The 17,367-nt window shown below is 42.2% G+C and overlaps 5 protein-coding genes and 1 long non-coding RNA gene across 9 annotated transcripts; 4 read left to right on the top strand and 2 right to left on the bottom strand.

Annotated features, from left to right (window-relative positions):
* The first annotated feature begins 85 nt into the window (after positions 1-85).
* LOC129585887 (uncharacterized) lies at positions 86-3,805 on the top strand. 2 transcript variants are annotated; one of them, XM_055478784.1, is made up of 11 exons: positions 86-651; positions 782-855; positions 1,119-1,368; positions 1,548-1,646; positions 1,782-1,870; positions 2,049-2,247; positions 2,419-2,484; positions 2,546-2,605; positions 2,817-3,020; positions 3,115-3,296; positions 3,445-3,805. In XM_055478784.1, exons 1-11 carry the CDS (start codon positions 501-503, stop codon positions 3,688-3,690), a joined length of 1,620 nt encoding a protein of 539 aa, XP_055334759.1. In that variant the 5' UTR covers positions 86-500; the 3' UTR covers positions 3,691-3,805. The 2 variants fall into 2 exon arrangements, with proteins under 2 accessions (XP_055334759.1, XP_055334760.1); XM_055478785.1 differs by lacking the exons at positions 86-651; positions 782-855 and adding an exon at positions 925-948.
* Positions 3,806-4,219: 414 nt separating this feature from the next.
* On the top strand, positions 4,220-6,283 carry LOC129585826 (integrator complex subunit 14-like). Its single transcript, XM_055478708.1, has one exon. The coding sequence runs from the start codon at positions 4,582-4,584 to the stop codon at positions 6,082-6,084; it is 1,503 nt and encodes a 500-aa protein (XP_055334683.1). The 5' UTR covers positions 4,220-4,581; the 3' UTR covers positions 6,085-6,283.
* A 43-nt stretch (positions 6,284-6,326) lies between these two features.
* LOC129585827 (uncharacterized) lies at positions 6,327-9,229 on the bottom strand. 3 transcript variants are annotated; one of them, XR_008690066.1, is made up of 3 exons: positions 8,890-9,214; positions 7,451-8,623; positions 6,327-7,287 (listed from the first exon to the last, which is right to left on the bottom strand). It is a non-coding gene; the product is annotated as an uncharacterized LOC129585827 (long non-coding RNA). The 3 variants fall into 3 exon arrangements; XR_008690065.1 differs by having other exon boundaries at positions 6,328-7,232; positions 8,890-9,213; XR_008690067.1 differs by lacking the exon at positions 6,327-7,287 and having other exon boundaries at positions 8,190-8,623; positions 8,890-9,229.
* Positions 9,230-9,341: 112 nt separating this feature from the next.
* LOC129585904 (uncharacterized) lies at positions 9,342-10,801 on the top strand. Its single transcript, XM_055478807.1, has 4 exons — positions 9,342-9,659; positions 9,915-10,013; positions 10,081-10,230; positions 10,373-10,801. Exons 1-4 carry the CDS (start codon positions 9,468-9,470, stop codon positions 10,778-10,780), a joined length of 849 nt encoding a protein of 282 aa, XP_055334782.1. The 5' UTR covers positions 9,342-9,467; the 3' UTR covers positions 10,781-10,801.
* Positions 10,802-11,319: 518 nt separating this feature from the next.
* On the bottom strand, positions 11,320-15,300 carry LOC129585785 (integrator complex subunit 14-like). Its single transcript, XM_055478633.1, is given in 8 exon segments — positions 11,320-11,703; positions 11,808-11,971; positions 12,188-12,231; positions 12,287-12,803; positions 12,882-13,336; positions 13,439-13,604; positions 13,715-15,001; positions 15,003-15,300. Coding segments are annotated over 2 exon segments (1,515 nt in total). The 5' UTR covers positions 15,252-15,300; the 3' UTR covers positions 11,320-11,703; positions 11,808-11,971; positions 12,188-12,231; positions 12,287-12,803; positions 12,882-13,336; positions 13,439-13,604; positions 13,715-13,735.
* Positions 15,297-16,893, top strand: LOC129585859 (uncharacterized). The gene is made up of 5 exons (XM_055478743.1): positions 15,297-15,491; positions 15,656-15,757; positions 16,014-16,112; positions 16,180-16,329; positions 16,472-16,893. Exons 1-5 carry the CDS (start codon positions 15,297-15,299, stop codon positions 16,877-16,879), a joined length of 954 nt encoding a protein of 317 aa, XP_055334718.1. The 3' UTR covers positions 16,880-16,893.
* Positions 16,894-17,367: the final 474 nt, after the last annotated feature.

Raw genomic sequence — 17,367 nt, 5'->3', positions numbered from 1 at the left:
CACCGAGAGAAGACTCATATGATGTGCGAAACCGGGCGTTTATATAGTTCCCTCTTCTGTAGGAGCGTCGACTTTCCCACGCATTTAATTAATAACCGCCTCGATCCTGTCGTTGATCCCAGTCATTCCGCTAACATTTGCAAAAAGGACAGATAATGAAACAAGTTTGTGGCTGCCTTTTAGAAATTGTTTGTATTTCCATAGATAATGAATGGATTATGAACCCAAGCCTTTCGTTGAATTTCAATGTTACGTTTTGGCCTTGCTAATCCACAAATGGCTTGAATTTGATCATGGAAAGCGGAAACAACATTTTCATTAATTTTCTAGCTTTTTCTCTCGCAAACAATTGCAATTGCACTGGACAAAATGTTGAACTGGTTGTTTACGGATAATTAACCATCTTAAATTTGACAAAAATCTTTGCTCTTGATCAACGAAACTTTTGTGCACATACCATTCATCCTGATTTTGAATACCTAACCAATTTGCCTATCTTCATGATCATGTATACCATAACCGCGATTTACTTTATCCTGGTTACTGGAACTGTTGTCGCTCATATTAGACTGACTTATCCACCGGCAAGAAAACCAGATTTTGATTTTCTGGAGAATTTTACCACACCGCCTCCTTGTGGCGTCCCAAGAGGTAATCACCAAACGTATTTATTAATTTCTGACATGTATGTCGCAAAGTTCTCATCTGATGGACTGATGCTAACTAACACACACACTGTTTGAATGTTATAACAAAAACTGAGGGAACATTTCTTAAATAGGCGTGTCGGGCCCGACTAGCATTCAAAGCGGAATGACCTTTGATCTCACATGGGCAGTTGAATCGGCTCATCCAGTAAGGAGCACCTACTTTAAATTTCGTATTTAACGTCGCAGCTGGAATTATTGTACCGCTGAAGTCTAAACTATGCACATACATATGAAGACAGTACGTATTATTAGAGCGTCAACTACAGTAACCAATAACTGACCGCGGTGATCATCCCAAATTTTAACTTCCAGTTTTTTCCCATTCACGTTATCACATATAAAAATTTCGCTGATTGTGAATGAAACAGGACTGAAAGTCAGTTTGATACTGTTAATATAATCCTTTAGGGCGGGATTCGAGTAGAACTGATTAGCGAAATGTACGATCGAACGCTGCCCCTCATTCCAGCGTCCAGATCCCAGAGTGATTGGTTCGGAAATGATTCCATTGCTACCGCTCTTCGACTTACCCTGCCACAAGATTTTTTTTGCACGAACTGCGTACTGCGCTTACTGAAGCAAGATCTGACCATGTCGGCACCTGATGGAAGTCCGCATGTCTACTGGAGTTGTGCTGACATAAATATTGTTCGCAATGGTAAATCGATACAAAAGTAGATACGTACTGCGGAATCTTGATAATTAAAACAGATATATATGTATTTGCAGTACTAAATGGAACTGCGTAAAGCTTTAAAATGTATCAGCAGATTTTAGCAGAAAGCCAATGCAGTTTTGCTGGTGCTGTTGCAAATATAATTATAGTTCATATTGTAGATGTCGTAAGTTTCTGCTCTGGGCGCGGGCAGTGGGATCCAAGAATGGGTGAATGTATTTGTTCTCCTCGCTTTTCCGGGCCTGTTTGCCAGTACGAAGGTATTAAATTTGGACTGATAATTTTTTAAAATACGTTATTTTTCTACCAATATAGTAAACAGTACTAAACACATATCTATATACTGTACATGTTTTATACGTTATCAGTAATTTTGGTCATGCTGTTCAACACAGATGAATGCAGTCGAGATGCCGAATGTGGAAACGGACAATGCGTGGACATTCAAAGCAGTTCGTTTCCGTCAAAGCAATGTTACTGCGCTGTGCGTAATTAAAACTTATTTGCAAAGCGGGAGTTCAAATCAAATAACGGCGAGAAATATAAAATTCCGAGATTACAAGTACTCTGTACAACTTTCCACAAAAAGCTGTTGTACAACACATGTACCGTGCTAACGAGTAGCCCGGTTGCCCTTACAATTGTTAATGCTTTTGTTCCAGATAGGTTTTCATGGCAGCGGATGCAGAATGCGTTCTTCTGTTACTGACCCGTCCACTTTTACTCCTCAATCATACCAAACGCATCAGTTAACTGCTGGCATGAAATTCTTCTGGCGGGTCCTACCTGATCTTGGCGAAATAGAAATGGTTCTCCAATTTAAAAACCAAAATTGGATTGCCGTTGGCTGGAAACCATACGGTAATAATATAGTTTTTTCATATGAAATGGGTCAGTTCTTCTTCAAAATAGTTTCTGTCTAAAATCGCTACATGTAAAAATGGTTGAAATGTAAAAAAGCAATTTTAATTATGTTTCAAAGTGGACTCATTGACACTCGTATCAAATGCGGTGCCGGCTCTCTTCATTTAGGAATTTCTTCTAGCTGCAAAATGTTTCCAAACCTTCCAAGAGAACGTCGTCAATCTCGAAATAATGGTATAAGTATGAAACTAACGATAGAGTACTCGTTCAGAATACATTTGCTTCCGATTTTCAGATGGTTCACTTCGAGTGCAATACGTGGACTATTTCGACAATTCTTCGTTGTTTTTCCAGAGTAGGTGTACATTAAACTAAAAAATCAGTTTCATTGTTATGATATGCGAGAAACACTTATTTTTGTACGTACGCATAATTATTCAGTACTGCTTAGAGTCTGAGCAATGGACTGATCGTGAATAACATTGTCCGTACTAAACTGTAAGATTTAAATTTGTTTGATTGCCATTCAAAAAAATGGAAAACCCAAACAAATAGATCTTAATTAGGTCCACTGCACCCAATGGCATGCAGCGATATCGTGTGGGCAGCAATCCGAGGATCCTACAGTCGTATCCGGGACATGTACACTCGAGATATGAGCACGCCACGGGACGATGCGTTTTTTAATGGAGCTGACTCTCTAACCGCGGCGGTTGGGTCGGAAGATGTGTCTGGAATGGCAACGCTTATCTTCCGGAAAAAGCTTCAGAGTAAAATATCGATTATGCCGACAGTGAAAAGCTGATGTTCTCTACCTCGTATATCCCATGACCTTTGGTAACAGATGAAACATTGCTTGTGCAGCGAATGAACTATCCGACCAAAGTATCGGGAACGGCTGGACCACGTTAATATGGGCAGTCGGACAGGGATTTGGAATGCCCGGAGATGATCCACAGTGGCAAGTCAGCAGTGACAACGAAGCGCAGCGTATAAGAAACTTCTACAGACGGGGCGAACTAAAGAGTCATGGGCACTCAGCGGAGGTATGTACGTACTAGTACACCGTTTCACATTATTAACAATTACTTAAAATAGTTAATATCACAATATATACTCGGAAGCCGTACCAAAAGGTCACATGATTTACAGATTTAGTGATATGTCCCAGACTCTCTGTGTTTTTTTTTTCAGGCTCGAGGAACAGTGGACATAAACTTTTACACCGGTCAAGTGCTATCTAGCCGCTCGTTTCAAAACAGCAATTCAAATGCTCTGATACAAGAAAACTTGGATACTTACAATAATTCATTACAAAAAACGGACGAAATGGATCCAAATCATGCAGGCAACAAATTGGGCTTTACTTACTGCACTCACTTATTAGTATTGCTCGCTCTAAATACTGTTGTTTACGCCTCGCTGTTTTGGAGGAATTAAAATATTAATGTGAAAACAGATTAAATCATACGGCATGATCACAAGAGCGGAGCACATTAGTACCAACCGGAAGTTGTATAACTGTAAAAATCGGCTACTTAGCGAGCTGGACATTTAGGGAAATCCCCCATAAAACAGTAACATTTGCTATTGCCTCTTTAACGGAAACTAAAAACAAAGAAAATAATAACGAACAACTAAAAAATGCCAGCAGTAACTATAGTTTGTAAGGATGGACCAGAGAAGACACAGGAAGATCTGCAAGAAACCCGTAGCGGAACCGCGGGAAAGAGTTCTTTTTGGTTTTTCACATGGAATTGCAGTACAAGTATTCCTGTTATTATGGATCACTTTGTCAGCTGTTTTGGTAGGTCTTAAAGTTAGATCTCAAAATTATATGCGATAAATAATTGAATACTAAACAGCAAGCCTGGCAGTAAGTAAATTTTATTAGAGCGACCTGCTGTTCAGTCTCCGCCGTTATTATTTTCCTACTACTGTACTTGCGCGCTACTTGCTAGTTGCTGACTTGCAAAATGCAGTGTGGCCAACGAGGAGCGCGGGGTTTTTTTCGTTTAAATTTTACAAGTCTTCACGAATTCACTCTTCGCATTTCTCTTTTATAAGTACTTACAAGTAGTTTTACGTCCTGGGTCTTTGGATGTTTAATTGTTTCTTCGATTTTACTGTTAATTAGTTGATCAGCGTGCTCGGAATTCATCAGCCAAATGTAGTCGACGCAGGTGTTTTCTGAGAATGGTGTTACTATCAGAAGATGGTTCTTATAATCTTATTGTTAGCAAATATATGCGCGTGTTATATCTGTAGAAGTACTGATCATACAGTTCATTCTTCCTTGTATTCATTCTATCATACGTTTCGCTGCACACCATGTCGACCATTATTCTAACCGAATGGTCCTTGGCCATGTTCGAGCCAGTCCTGGACTGGAACCCATCATTCCCTAATTTAGAACGCGCAACCCAGAACTTCGCTGCGCGAACCCTATCTGGTGGCGTATCTTCAATGTCTTTGAACGAAACGACATCACGGCTTCTGTCCCAGCCAACACGATTAGACATTGCGTTGACGGGAGTGAAATCATTATCAAATAAGATTTTGCGACTGACGGGGGGCTCATCTAACGGACCAAATACGGAAACCCTGATCTTCGCCACTTTTGATAGCTCACAGCAGTTGGGGAATCCCGTCGGTCAGTACCAGGAGTTTTATGAAAAATTGTGTAACGGGATCAATTCGTCTCCCCCGTCCAAGATCTCCTATGTATCCATGATTCAGCTCCTGCGTGCTGTGGTTCCCAGTGTGAAATCTCCAGCTGTGGCTGTTATCTTCGTACCGTCCAACCGGAACGTCGTGGCTGTCAACGAGTTCCTTGATCTCTCCACTGAAGCACGCGACGCCTTGCTCCCTCTTCCGAACGGATGCTCATTGATCTTCGTGCTTGTTCCTCGTGGAAACCCGGATCCTCTGTCATCCATGGATTTCTTCAAAACACTGGTGGCGCTCAACAATTCGCATGGGCAGATCTGCGTGTGTGATGAGATGTCGATCGACAAATTCTCGTCCTCACTGTACGAGCCTTTTTTTGCCAGTTTGAAATTAGGCAGCATTTCGGGCCGGATCCAGCTGCACCCGAATCCACATTCTTGGCGCGGGGGGCAGCATGATTTGTCTAATGAACTGACTGTCATCGGCACGATGGATCGCATGGCGATGGATAAATTATATCCCACTCGTCCGTATTATGTTCTGCCAGTTCCCGGTCAACAGAACGGCGACACGGCCGATTGTGGGTTGGAGCCGCATTTTGGTCCACTTCTCCACGCCGCTCTGCGCTTAATGCAGGGTAAAGTGGTGCTGGTGTCCGTGGCGACTGATTGGTTCGGCTACATTGAACCGGTCGAGGATCCCAAAACGAAGAAGCGCTCCATCCTCGTGTTGAATTTATTCCCGAAAGGTTTTTCGCTCGCTCCGGGAGGCGTAGCGGTTCTGGAGGAATCAGACACTGTGAAGAAGGATGAGGATGATGCGCCGAGTTATTCCTCGAAAGATTTCACGCCGGTATGGACCAGCGCGGAAGCCGTGCAGTCGGATGTCGGACGAGTGCTGCGATTTGCGCGAAAATTACCGGACAAAGTGGAGACATTCTATAAGGAGCTGAATAAAGTGCGACTGCATGCCTTATCGAGCTGTAATTTTCAGTTGCTTGACGCGCTGGCTGAGATGCTGATGAGGGAGTGCCAGTTGGCGGCCAGTTCTGCCGGAGCGGCAGAGCTGAATAATGTTGTTCTGCAGCTCAAACAGGAAGGACAGAGTGATGCTTGCAGCCCTCTGAGATCGTCGGATGGCCGAGTGTTTCCGCTGTACGAATGATTGTTATGCAGATTAAACTTATTCCGCATTTTTTATTTATAGCAAAGATTTTTTATTCCGCACTTTGTTAATTTTTACAGTTTTCATTTTGTGGGAACTTGGACGGAAGTTCGTACGTTTAGTTGACTTCTACCGTACCTATTCCTTGCGAATCTGTGAACGCGTATCAAAAACTGCAACTGAAGTCATTATTGCCAGAAATAGAATACAGTTCTTTTGACATTTACTGATTCATGATTGCATATCAGTTCATTGAATTTGCCGGTAAGGAGTTCAGATGCATCAACATTAACGTGCACCAAAATTTAATACAGAAACAATAATCGAATTCACAGAGCACCACATAAAGTGCACAGAGCCACGAAAGTCAAAATTACACCAAATAAAAACAACCATGAGCCAACCCTTATCGAACATATCACATGAAACCGGGCATAGCAGACAGACCACAAAATACTGAAAAGAACAGCGGCGAAAAGTTAACAAAACGCAGTCAGAATATCACTGATACAAACAACAATCTTATTAATACACTTTCAGAAATGCATCGCGCACCATTATGTTCAACCAATGGTGATCAATCATGGCACGAATAAATCCAAAAAAATATATTACGGACGATTTACAGCAAATTTTCCAGTTATGTTTTCGGGAGATGCACAAAACGATTCCACAACAATAAACCACCGGAAGCGAGCTTCAGCTGCCGCTCGCCATCCAGCCCAGCAATTTCGTCAAACTGGAATATGAATGGGAAATTCATCCGACGTACGGTTGGAAAAATTCCAACATATCATTTAGCTCTTCGTTTCCGTCGTTTCGGTTTTCGACGAGTGGTCGTCGTGACTTTCCCGTTAGCAGTGCCGTTTGGCGTGCCACTCGTTCGAAACTGAATAAAAAACTGGCGGTCCTCGTTGGGCATACGGGCATAGAACTGTTCAATCTTTTTGGAGGCCAGTCTGCAATTGGATTCCGGTTCCCAAGTTGGCACGGGGAAGCCAACCCACGCCACCAGATATTCCAAACGTCCCAGATGATCCAAGCGGACGCCCCGAATATCGTCCACTGTCCAATATGCCACTCGATTAATCACCACCTTCTGCTTGTTTCTTTCGTCCCTCGCCATTGCCATCCGTGTTGGGCGCGCACTGCGCCACCAGAAAACGATCGAGATTATGATTTATGCAGGCACTTTCACTTCCCCTATCGCGACTTATTCATCAGATATAGAAGAACACGCTTTACTGCCTTTCAGGACGACTGTGGACTTGCAATTTTGCAAACCAAGTTATATTATTAAGTACATCCATAACGCAAAATTAATAAAAGAAGATCAACAACGCTTTCGCTTATTATAACAACTCACCGTTTCACGGTTACAGCACATTGACATCTGCTCCAGTCTCTAGATATCATGTATCGGGTTCTGTACCCTTGAATTCAGCGACGAAAAAAACTTTCAAACAGAGAAACACGAGCACAAACTCCATGGCATCAAAAATTTTATTAAATGTGATTAAATAATGCGTTAAAAACTGCAGGGTTTGTGGAAACTGGTTGCTAATCGAACACTTTACCGTCTTTACGTTAGCGAAAACTACAACTTCGAGTTCGAACTGAAGCACTAAACAGTAAACAGCATTTAGCGGGTATCACTCGTAAACACACTATGTAGAAGTACAGATAATACGCAGTTGCACTATATTAACCACAAGCAGTGTAAAACTAATTTGTGGCTGTTTATGATAAACAGACAAAAAGTTATCTACTGTATTTGTTAGTAGTTTTGTTATGAGAGGTATCATTTAAACAGAGTTTGATCATCATCCAAAATGTTCGAAATATTAAATAATAATTATTACGATCTACGAGGCTATGCCGCTGCCACATTGCGGCATTTGGTACATAAATCATGATAAATGCATCAATCGCCGCATCGATCTAGGTAAGCGATTGCAATAATTATATAAACAATAAAATTCATCAAACCCGTACTGTCGTAAACTATTATTTACAGTATGAATCAAATTAAGATATTTTTCTACAAGTTTTTATCCTGTCGACAGTGTCTTCACGTATACCTTTCTATATTTTTTATTAAGTAGTTATTATTTACTGAACTACACATATTTTTATTGTCTACAAGAGTGACATCAACATTGGTTTACAATCCGCACAAATGCATCGTGAGTTTTGCTTGAAATTTGCGACCTTATTAACACGGGATTTAAAACAAGGTCACTCAACACTTGGACACATAAGCAACAGCAACAAAATGTTGACCAATAAATCCATACATAAATCAATAAATCACATTAATTACCACGACTACGACAGAATGTGCTTGCACAAAATAAATCGTAGTAGCGCTCTTACTCGCTTGATCGGCTGCGGATGCTACAGGGCGCAGAGTTTCCGTTTTGTTAGCGGCTCGTCCAGCTACTGCAGTGATACGCCCAGATCCAGGAGCGTATTTTGTGCGAATCCTCCCAGGTGTCGAACACTGGATTCATCGGTCTTCCGCTTCGTGGAAACCACACTATTGTGGCACAAACAAATAAAATTCGTAAAAAACTTTGTTATCACTTGACATTATCAATCTACCATCAAAACGCAACTATCGAAGAAGTGACAATTTTCCAATGAATCCAATATCAAATTGATATTAATCAAATTGGTATTAATTAAAAACAGATGGGAAATGCAACAAGTAACCCTTTCCACGTTAAATCGTCAGAAACTCAAAAAGGTTTTTACAACAACGATGCACAAAAAATGCGCAGAACAGGCGCTGTGGTTATTTACCTTTCAATTCGAGCATGTTGTGCTTTATCCCCGCCTGCGCTCTCCTGCAGTAAACTCTGAATCAGAAAAGCAAGCAGTGCCTTCTCAGGATCACAGACTTTTTTCCAGGAGATAGGCTGCTGCTGTGACGTTCGACGTTTGCGCGTTCTAAATTAGGGAATGGCGGATTCCAGTCCAGGACTGGCTCGAACATGGCCAAGGACCATTCGGTTAGAATAATGGTCGACTTGGTGTAAAGCGAACGTGCAACACTTTCTGATGGAATGAACTGTATGATCACCATAACACGCGTATTGTATATGTATTTGTCAACAATTAAAAAAAACCATCTTATGATAGTTACGTGTGGCAGAGTGTGTTCTCGCTGGCTGCATCCACTATGCCACAGTGCTGTGGCAAATCCACTGCATGCGTTATTATGCGCAGCTGCCAGCCTAATGTGCAGTGATTGTCTGAAGAGTGGAAGACTGCAAAAAATTTTAGACGATCTAATTATTCTAATTGTAAGTTCTCCAGATCTTATATCTGTGCTTCTCGGATCTCAAGTTTTTTTCTTTGTAATATCAAGATAACAAAAAATGCTGGGATTACGTATATTTTCTCGGCGGGTTAGCTTGCCTTTATGTCTTGCACCTAAAAAATGTATCTATACGACACGACGTACTCAGGTGACTGATTCTCCTGTAACTGCATCCTCGTTTTTTGGGAAGTTGTTTCGCCAAGCATCCAAAGCGCCCGGCCAGATCGACTGGGAGTTCCTGACGGAACAGGTGAGCCACTGTGGACAGACTGTTTTTGTTCTCTCGGTGCACTCAGTATAGTTTTGCAAAGTTTGCATATGTAAGCTGGTGGAAGAATGTTTTGCTCTTGCTGTCATGAAGATGAAAATTTTTGTAATTCATGTTCGGAGTTCCGATGTTCCGTCTTTAATTTTATTGACATCCGTGTGCAGGTTTTCGGGAATACGCGGCGCTTTGTATTGGTAGTAGTTGGTATGTTTTACCTACCGGATCCGTTTCTTGCAGGCGGACGAGCATGTTAAGGTGAAAGAGTTTGAGCTCGAGCTCGAGCTCGAGCGTGAGAAAAAGCAATGGGAAATCAGCGAACTAAAGTTCAAATATCAGGTACTTTCAGCTTGCTTTTTTCGTTCTTTATGCAATTTGTGAATTGTTTCTTGTTATCGATGTTTAGGTAGAGCGCATGGACTCAGAGTTGCGGAGACTAAATTCGGAGTGCATGATGCTGAGAAATTGCTTAACGCTGCGTGGCGCTGTTGAACTCTTGGAGAACAAGTGGAGGCTCGCGGCCGAAACTGCGGCTTCTGACTTGAAAGGAAAAAGCGTAAGTTTTTAGTGCTGGATGAGCTGCTAATTAATATAAATTTTGCTTAACGTTAGCACTATACTTACAAACTTCCGATGCGCCAAATCATTTCTTCATACGTTTTATTTATTCCTTAATTTTGTCTTGCTCTGTATTGCAGAAAAAACCGGAGGATAACCGCTCTACGCTAATCGGTTCACAGAAAGGACGTTATAAAGCGAACATTATCGAAAAGCTCAAGAATACCCTGCAGAACATAGAAACTAATCTTCTTCCCCTTGATTTTGACACGTTAAGTCCACATGATCAGAAAGCCGCGCTCGATAACCTTGCCATCGGACTGTTCGAGGAATTCGAAAAGATAGTTTCAGAAATGTATTTGGGATTAAGTCTTGCGGTTCACAGCCCGTGGATACTCGCACAGTCTATAGCATCGGACGTTTTAATTGATGCGGACCGCTTAAAACCGCAAGAAGTTGTTGTGGCATGCGTTATTTGTGACTTGATTCCAGTCAGATATAAAGTTATTCAATCGTCGCGATTGCTTGTAGCAGAACATCAGAAATAAAGCTGTACAGAAGTTGCAAAATGGGTATTGCAGTTTATGTTAGTCGAGTTATTGCAGTTACCCCGTTGTAGTATGAATTACAGTACTGTTTGCTACTCGTAATTCGTGAACACTGTGTACTTACTTTAGTACGCATTTGAACAAACCATAAGCACTGTTGAAGTGGAACTTACGGCTGTTTATGATAAACACTAATCTACTGTATTTGTTAGTAATTTTGTTATTAGTGGTATCCTTTAAAGAGCATTTACTTACTCATCATCGAAAATGCTGTAGGTAAGCACTTACGCATAAATTATTGCCAATAACCAAAAACATAGCACAAATGAATCACACACAATACGCGCCTTCATTCATGCTATGACAAAAAATTACCTAACGCACACACTTATACTATATTTATACACGTACTTACTTGTAGTAAATTATATACCTACTACTTACAGTAATTTACGATATTTTTCTAAAAGTGGTTGTCCTGTCGACACTGTCAGTACGTAAACTTTTATAATCGTTTTCAGTAAGTAGGGAATAATCAGTTATTTTCTCATCTACCCATATAATTTTATTGTATACAATAGTGACAATAACATTGGCCTACAATCCGCGCAAATGCATTGCGTGCGCCTCAAATTTTGCTTGAAATTAACATGGGATTTAAAACAAGGTCAATTAGTACTTGGACACATAAACAACAGCAACAAAATGTTGACCAGTAAATCAAGATATTGATAACAATAATACACATTAGCGCGAAATCTTGTTAACAAAAGACCCTTGTAGTGATAACACTGCAGATCCCGCAAAACGCTCGAACGATCACTGTCGCTGCTGATAAAAAGCTTTCAGCAGTTTAGTACGAGTAGGTTCCACTGCAGCGGCTGCGGCACCTGTTCCAAGTCTTTCTGCGCGGGCATCCAGTTCTAAAAACAAATAATATGGTCATGCTAGCACATTGATATCACATTAATTACCACGACTACGACAGAATGTGCTTGCACAAAATAAATCGTAGTAGCGCTCTTACTCGCTTGATCGGCTGCGGATGCTACAGGGCGCAGAGTTTCCGTTTTGTTAGCGGCTCGTCCAGCTACTGCAGTGATACGCCCAGATCCAGGAGCGTATTTTGTGCGAATCCTGCCAGGTGTCGAACAATTGGATTCATCGGTCTTCCGGTTCGTGGAAACCACACTATTGTGGCACAAACAAATTAAATTCATAAAAAACATTACTGTCGAAGATGTGACAATTTTTCATCGAATCCAATATCAAACTTATATTAATTTAGAAACAAATGTGGAATGTAACAATTAACCGTTTCCACGTTAAAATCGTTAAAATTTCAAAAAAGCTTTAATACGACAAGTATGCACAAAAATGCGCAGAATTGGCGCTGCCGTTATTTACCTTTCAATTCGAGCATGTTGTGCTTTATCCCCGCCTGCGCTCTCCTGCAGTAAAAATCTGAATCAGAAAAGCAAGCAGTGCCTTCTCAGGATCACAGACTTTTTTCCAGGAGAAATGAACTGGAGCCTTGAAATGAGGAGGATTTCGACAGAGATCAAGAATCAGAGCTTCACTGTTGGCTGTAATCCGGCGCAATGTTTCCGCTTTTTTCTACACAATAACCTGTCTCTTAAAAGTAGTGCTCATAAAAAGTGCTGCGAAGTTCATCAGTTTAGCATCCACAGTATTTTGCTTCTGACTGGTGCCGGCAAACTTTTGCATGTGCAACTGCATACAGCGGTTGAAGTACTGCAATCTAGAAGCAATAATTACAAAAAAGTGAACGATGACAATAAGACATAATATAGAAAACAAAAACCTCTCACTCCCACATAACTGTCCGTGCTGCTGAAAATCTTTAAATGCATCAGCCTGTTCAGGCTCTGTAAAAAACTGTGGATGGGCGTTTGCCCAGTGTATGTAAAGCGCTCAAGAGACACTCAACAGCCGAAAATTCCAAAGTCGGTAACGCTTCTGGGTCAGCTAACTCTCCAATCGGTGGCAAAAATAAAAATTCCTAAATAAAAAGGGTTTATCAGTCACCGGTCCTCATAAATCGACAGACCTGTTTCGCATCGTAACACACCCGACTTACCAAAAATTTGGACATCACAACGCGCAAATTATCTTTATTTATAGTTTTGCAGCTCTCGCACCGAGCTGCACAATTCAGCGATTACTTGCAGGGTAGGAACCGTAGCCTCTGAGGCATCTGGGATCACGTAGGGAATGATCTGCTTGCAAAAATATTAACCTAGCTTAGTCGAATAGATGACGCGCTAAAATTAGCATTGTCCACATCGCACAATATTAAAAAGTACTAGAAGATGTCACAAGACTTTCGCCGAAGGAACGCAACGACAGGCGGCAGCAAGTGATCGTGCGTTCTTTCTGTTCGGTGGTTTTTATTCCGAAAGGTGGTCCACTAGAGGCCAGGTCGGTGAGCAGTCCCACGAGCAGCTGTGTCCCGTTCACAGTCTGGAATACTTTCATATTGAACAGCGACATGATCAGCTGTTCCAGCTCATCCAGGGTCGCATCCGGTATTATCTGAAAGTCCACAACGATTTTTCATCGGTGATCGCACAGGCAAGATTCGAAAAGGGCCACATCACACTGCAAGAAATCTAGAAGTTTCTCATCATCACTTACGACGTGGTTCAATCTGAAGCAACTTGATCAAACACTGCTGGTACCCTTTGCTCTCGCTGGCATCGGCAATGCTGAATAACTGCACGAGCAGATCCGCGACGCGTTTCACGTACTCCAATTTGTGGTTGCACACCTCCAGGAGTGATTCCGCTGCTTTTTTTCTTATCTAAGAATTATTAAGCAGTCAACTCAAACTACACATCCAAACACTAAATGAGTCTAAATCAAACGAGACGAGACCCCCCAATACAACCATAATATTATCACATTTCTTACCGCTTGATTGGCATCAGAACATCACTCAATTGTCAGTCCTTCCTGTTTGAGCTGGACAACAACATTATTCAGCTCTGCCGCTCCGGCAGAACTGGCCGCCAACTGGCACTCCCTCATCAGCATCTCAGCCAGCGCGTCAAGCAACTGAAAATTACAGCTCGATAAGGCATGCAGTCGCACTTTATTCAGCTCCTTATAGAATGTCTCCACTTTGTCCGGTAATTTTCGCGCAAATCGCAGCACTCGTCCGACATCCCACTGCACGGCTTCCGCGCTGGTCCATACCGGCGTGAAATCTTTCGAGGAATAACTCGGCGCATCATCCTCATCCTTCTTCACAGTGTCTGATTCCTCCAGAACCGCTACGCCTCCCGGAGCGAGCGAAAAACCTTTCGGGAATAAATTCAACACGAGGATGGAGCGCTTCTTCGTTTTGGGATCCTCGACCGGTTCAATGTAGCCGAACCAATCAGTCGCCACGGACACCAGCACCACTTTACCCTGCATTAAGCGCAGAGCGGCGTGGAGAAGTGGACCAAAATGCGGCTCTAACCCACAATCGGTCGTGTCGCCGTTCTGTTGACCGGGAACTGGCAGAACATAATACGGACGAGTGGGATATAATTTATCCATCGCCATGCGATCCATCGTGCCGAGGACTGTCAATTCGTTGGACAAATCATGCTGCCCGCTGCGCGAAGAATGTGAATTCGGGTGCAGCTGGTTCCGGCCCGAGATGCTGCCTAATTTTAAACTGGCAAAAAAAGGCTCGTACAGTGAGGACGAGAATTTTTCGATCGACATCTCATCACACACGCAGATCTGTCCATGCGAATTGTTGAGCGCCACCAGTGTTTTGAAGAAATCCATGGATGATAGGGGATCCGGCTTTCCACGAGGAACAAGCACGAAGATCAATGAGCATCCGTTCGGAAGAGGGAGCAAGGCGTCGCGTGCTTCAGTGGAGAGATCAAGGAACTCGTTGACAGCCACGACGTTCCGGTTGGACGGTACGAAGATAACAGCCACAGCTGGAGATTTCACACTGGGAATGACAGCGCGCAGGAGCTGAATCATGCAAACATAGGAGATCTTGAACGGGAGAGAGGAACTGATCCCGTTACACAATTTTTCATAAAACTCCTGGTACTGACCGACGGGATTCCCCAACTGCTGTGAGCTATCAAAAGTGGCGAAGATCACGGTTTCCGTATTTGGTCCGTTAGTTGAGCCCCCAGTGAATCGCAAAATCCTATTTGATAATGATTTCACTCCCGTCAACGCGATGTCTAATCGTGCTGGCTAGTGGCTGGGACAGAAGCCGCGATGTCGTCTCCTTCAAAGACATACAAAATACTCCACCAGATAGGGTCCGCGCAGCGAAGTTCTGGGTTGCGCGTTCTAAATTAGGGAATGACGGATTCCAGTCCAGGACTGGCTCGAACATGGCCAAGGACCACTCGGTTAGAATAATGGTCGACTTGGTGTAAAGCGAACGTGCAACAATTTCTGATGGAATGAACTGTATGATCACCATAACACGCGTATATATATTTGTCAACAATTAAAAAAAAACCATCTTATGATAGTTACGTGTGGCAGAGTGTGTTCTCGCTGGCTGCATCCACTATGCCACAGTGCTGTGGCTAATCCACTGCATCTAATCACTGCAGCCTACTGCAGCCTGCACCCTTCCACTCTTCAGACAATCACTGCACATTTGTGCAGTGATTGTCTGAAGAGTGGAAGACTGCAACAAATTTTAGACGATCTAATTGTAAGTTCTCCAGATTTATATCTGTGCTTCTCGCATCTCAAGTTGTTTTCTTTGTAATATCAAGATAACAAAAAATGCTGGGATTACGTATATTTTCTCGGCGGGTTAGCTTGCCTGTATGTCTTGCACCCAAAAAATGTATCTATACGACACGACGTACTCAGGTGACTGATTCTCCTGTAACTGCATCCTCGTTTTTTGGGAAGTTGTTTCGCCAAGCATCCAAAGCGCCCGGCCAGATCGACTGGGAGTTCCTGACGGAACAGGTGAGCCACTGTGGACAGACTGTTTTTGTTCTCTCGGTGCACTCAGTATAGTTTTGCAAAGTTTGCATATGTAAGCTGGTGGAAGAATGTTTTTGCTCTTGCTGTCATGAAGATGAAAATTTTTGTAATTCATGTTCGGAGTTCCGATGTTCCGTCTTTAATTTTATTGACATCCGTGTGCAGGTTTTCGGGAATACGCGGCGCTTTGTATTGGTAGTAGTTGGTATGTTTTACCTACCGGATCCGTTTCTTGCAGGCGGACGAGCATGTTAAGGTGAAAGAGTTTGAGCTCGAGCTCGAGCTCGAGCGTGAGAAAAAGCAATGGGAAATCAGCGAACTAAAGTTCAAATATCAGGTACTTTCAGCTTGCTTTTTTCGTTCTTTATGCAATTTGTGAATTGTTTCTTGTTATCGATGTTTAGGTAGAGCGCATGGACTCAGAGTTGCGGAGACTAAATACGGAGTGCATGATGCTGAGAAATTGCTTAACGCTGCGTGGCGCTGTTGAACTCTTGGAGAACAAGTGGAGGCTCGCGGCCGAAACTGCGGCTTCTGACTTGAAAGGAAAAAGCGTAAGTTTTTAGTGCTGGATGAGCTGCTGATTAATATAAATTTTGCTTAACGTTAGCACTGTACTTACAATCTTCCGATGCGCCAAATCATTTCTTCATACGTTTTATTTTTTCCTTTATTTTGTCTTGCACTGTATTGCAGAAAGAACCGGAGGATAACCGCTCTACGCTAATCGGTTCACAGAAAGGACGTTATAAAGCGAACATTATCGAAAAGCTCAAGAATACCCTGCAGAACACAGAAACTAATCTTCTTCCCCTAGATTTCGACACGTTAAGTCCACATGATCAGAAAGCCGCGCTCGATACCCTTGCCATCAGACTGTTCGAGAAATTCGAAAAGATCGTTTGGGGGATGTATTTGGGATTAAGCCTTGCGGTTCACAGCCCGTGGATACTCGCACAGTCTATTGCATCGGACGTTTTAATTGATGCGGACCGCTTAAAACCGCAAGAAGTTGTTGTGGCATGCGTTATTTGTGACTTGATTCCAGTCAGATATAAAGTTATTCAATCGTCGCGATTGCTTGTAGCAGAACATCAGAAATAAAGCTGTACGGAAGTTGCAAAATGGGTATTGCAGTTTATGTTAGTCGAGTTATTGCAGTTACCCCGTTATAGTATGAATTACTGTTTGCTACTCGTAATTCGTTAACACTTTGTACTTTAACTGTAGTACGCATTTGAACAAACCATAAGCACTGTTGAACTGGAACTTACGGCTGTTTTTGTTAAACAGTAATCTACTGTATTTGTTAGTAATTTTGTTATTAGTGGTATCCTTTAAAGAGAATTTACTTACTCATCATCGAAAATGCTGTAGGTAAGCAATTACGCTTAAATTATTGCCAATAAACAAAAACATAGCACAAATGAATCACACACAATATGCGCCTTCATTCATGCTATGACAAAAAATTACCTAACGCACACTTACACTATATTTATACACGTACTTACTTGTAGTAAATTATATACCTACAATGCACAGTAATTTACGATATTTTTCTACAAGTTATTGCCCTGTCGACAGTGTCA

Source organism: Paramacrobiotus metropolitanus, unplaced genomic scaffold (genome assembly GCF_019649055.1).
Source record: "Paramacrobiotus metropolitanus isolate TYO unplaced genomic scaffold, Prichtersi_v1.0 Parri_scaffold0000018, whole genome shotgun sequence".
Taxonomy (NCBI): Eukaryota; Metazoa; Tardigrada; class Eutardigrada; order Parachela; family Macrobiotidae; genus Paramacrobiotus; species Paramacrobiotus metropolitanus.
The sequence above is the reverse complement of the archived record's forward strand: the minus strand, read 5'-3'. Positions and strand labels throughout refer to the sequence as shown.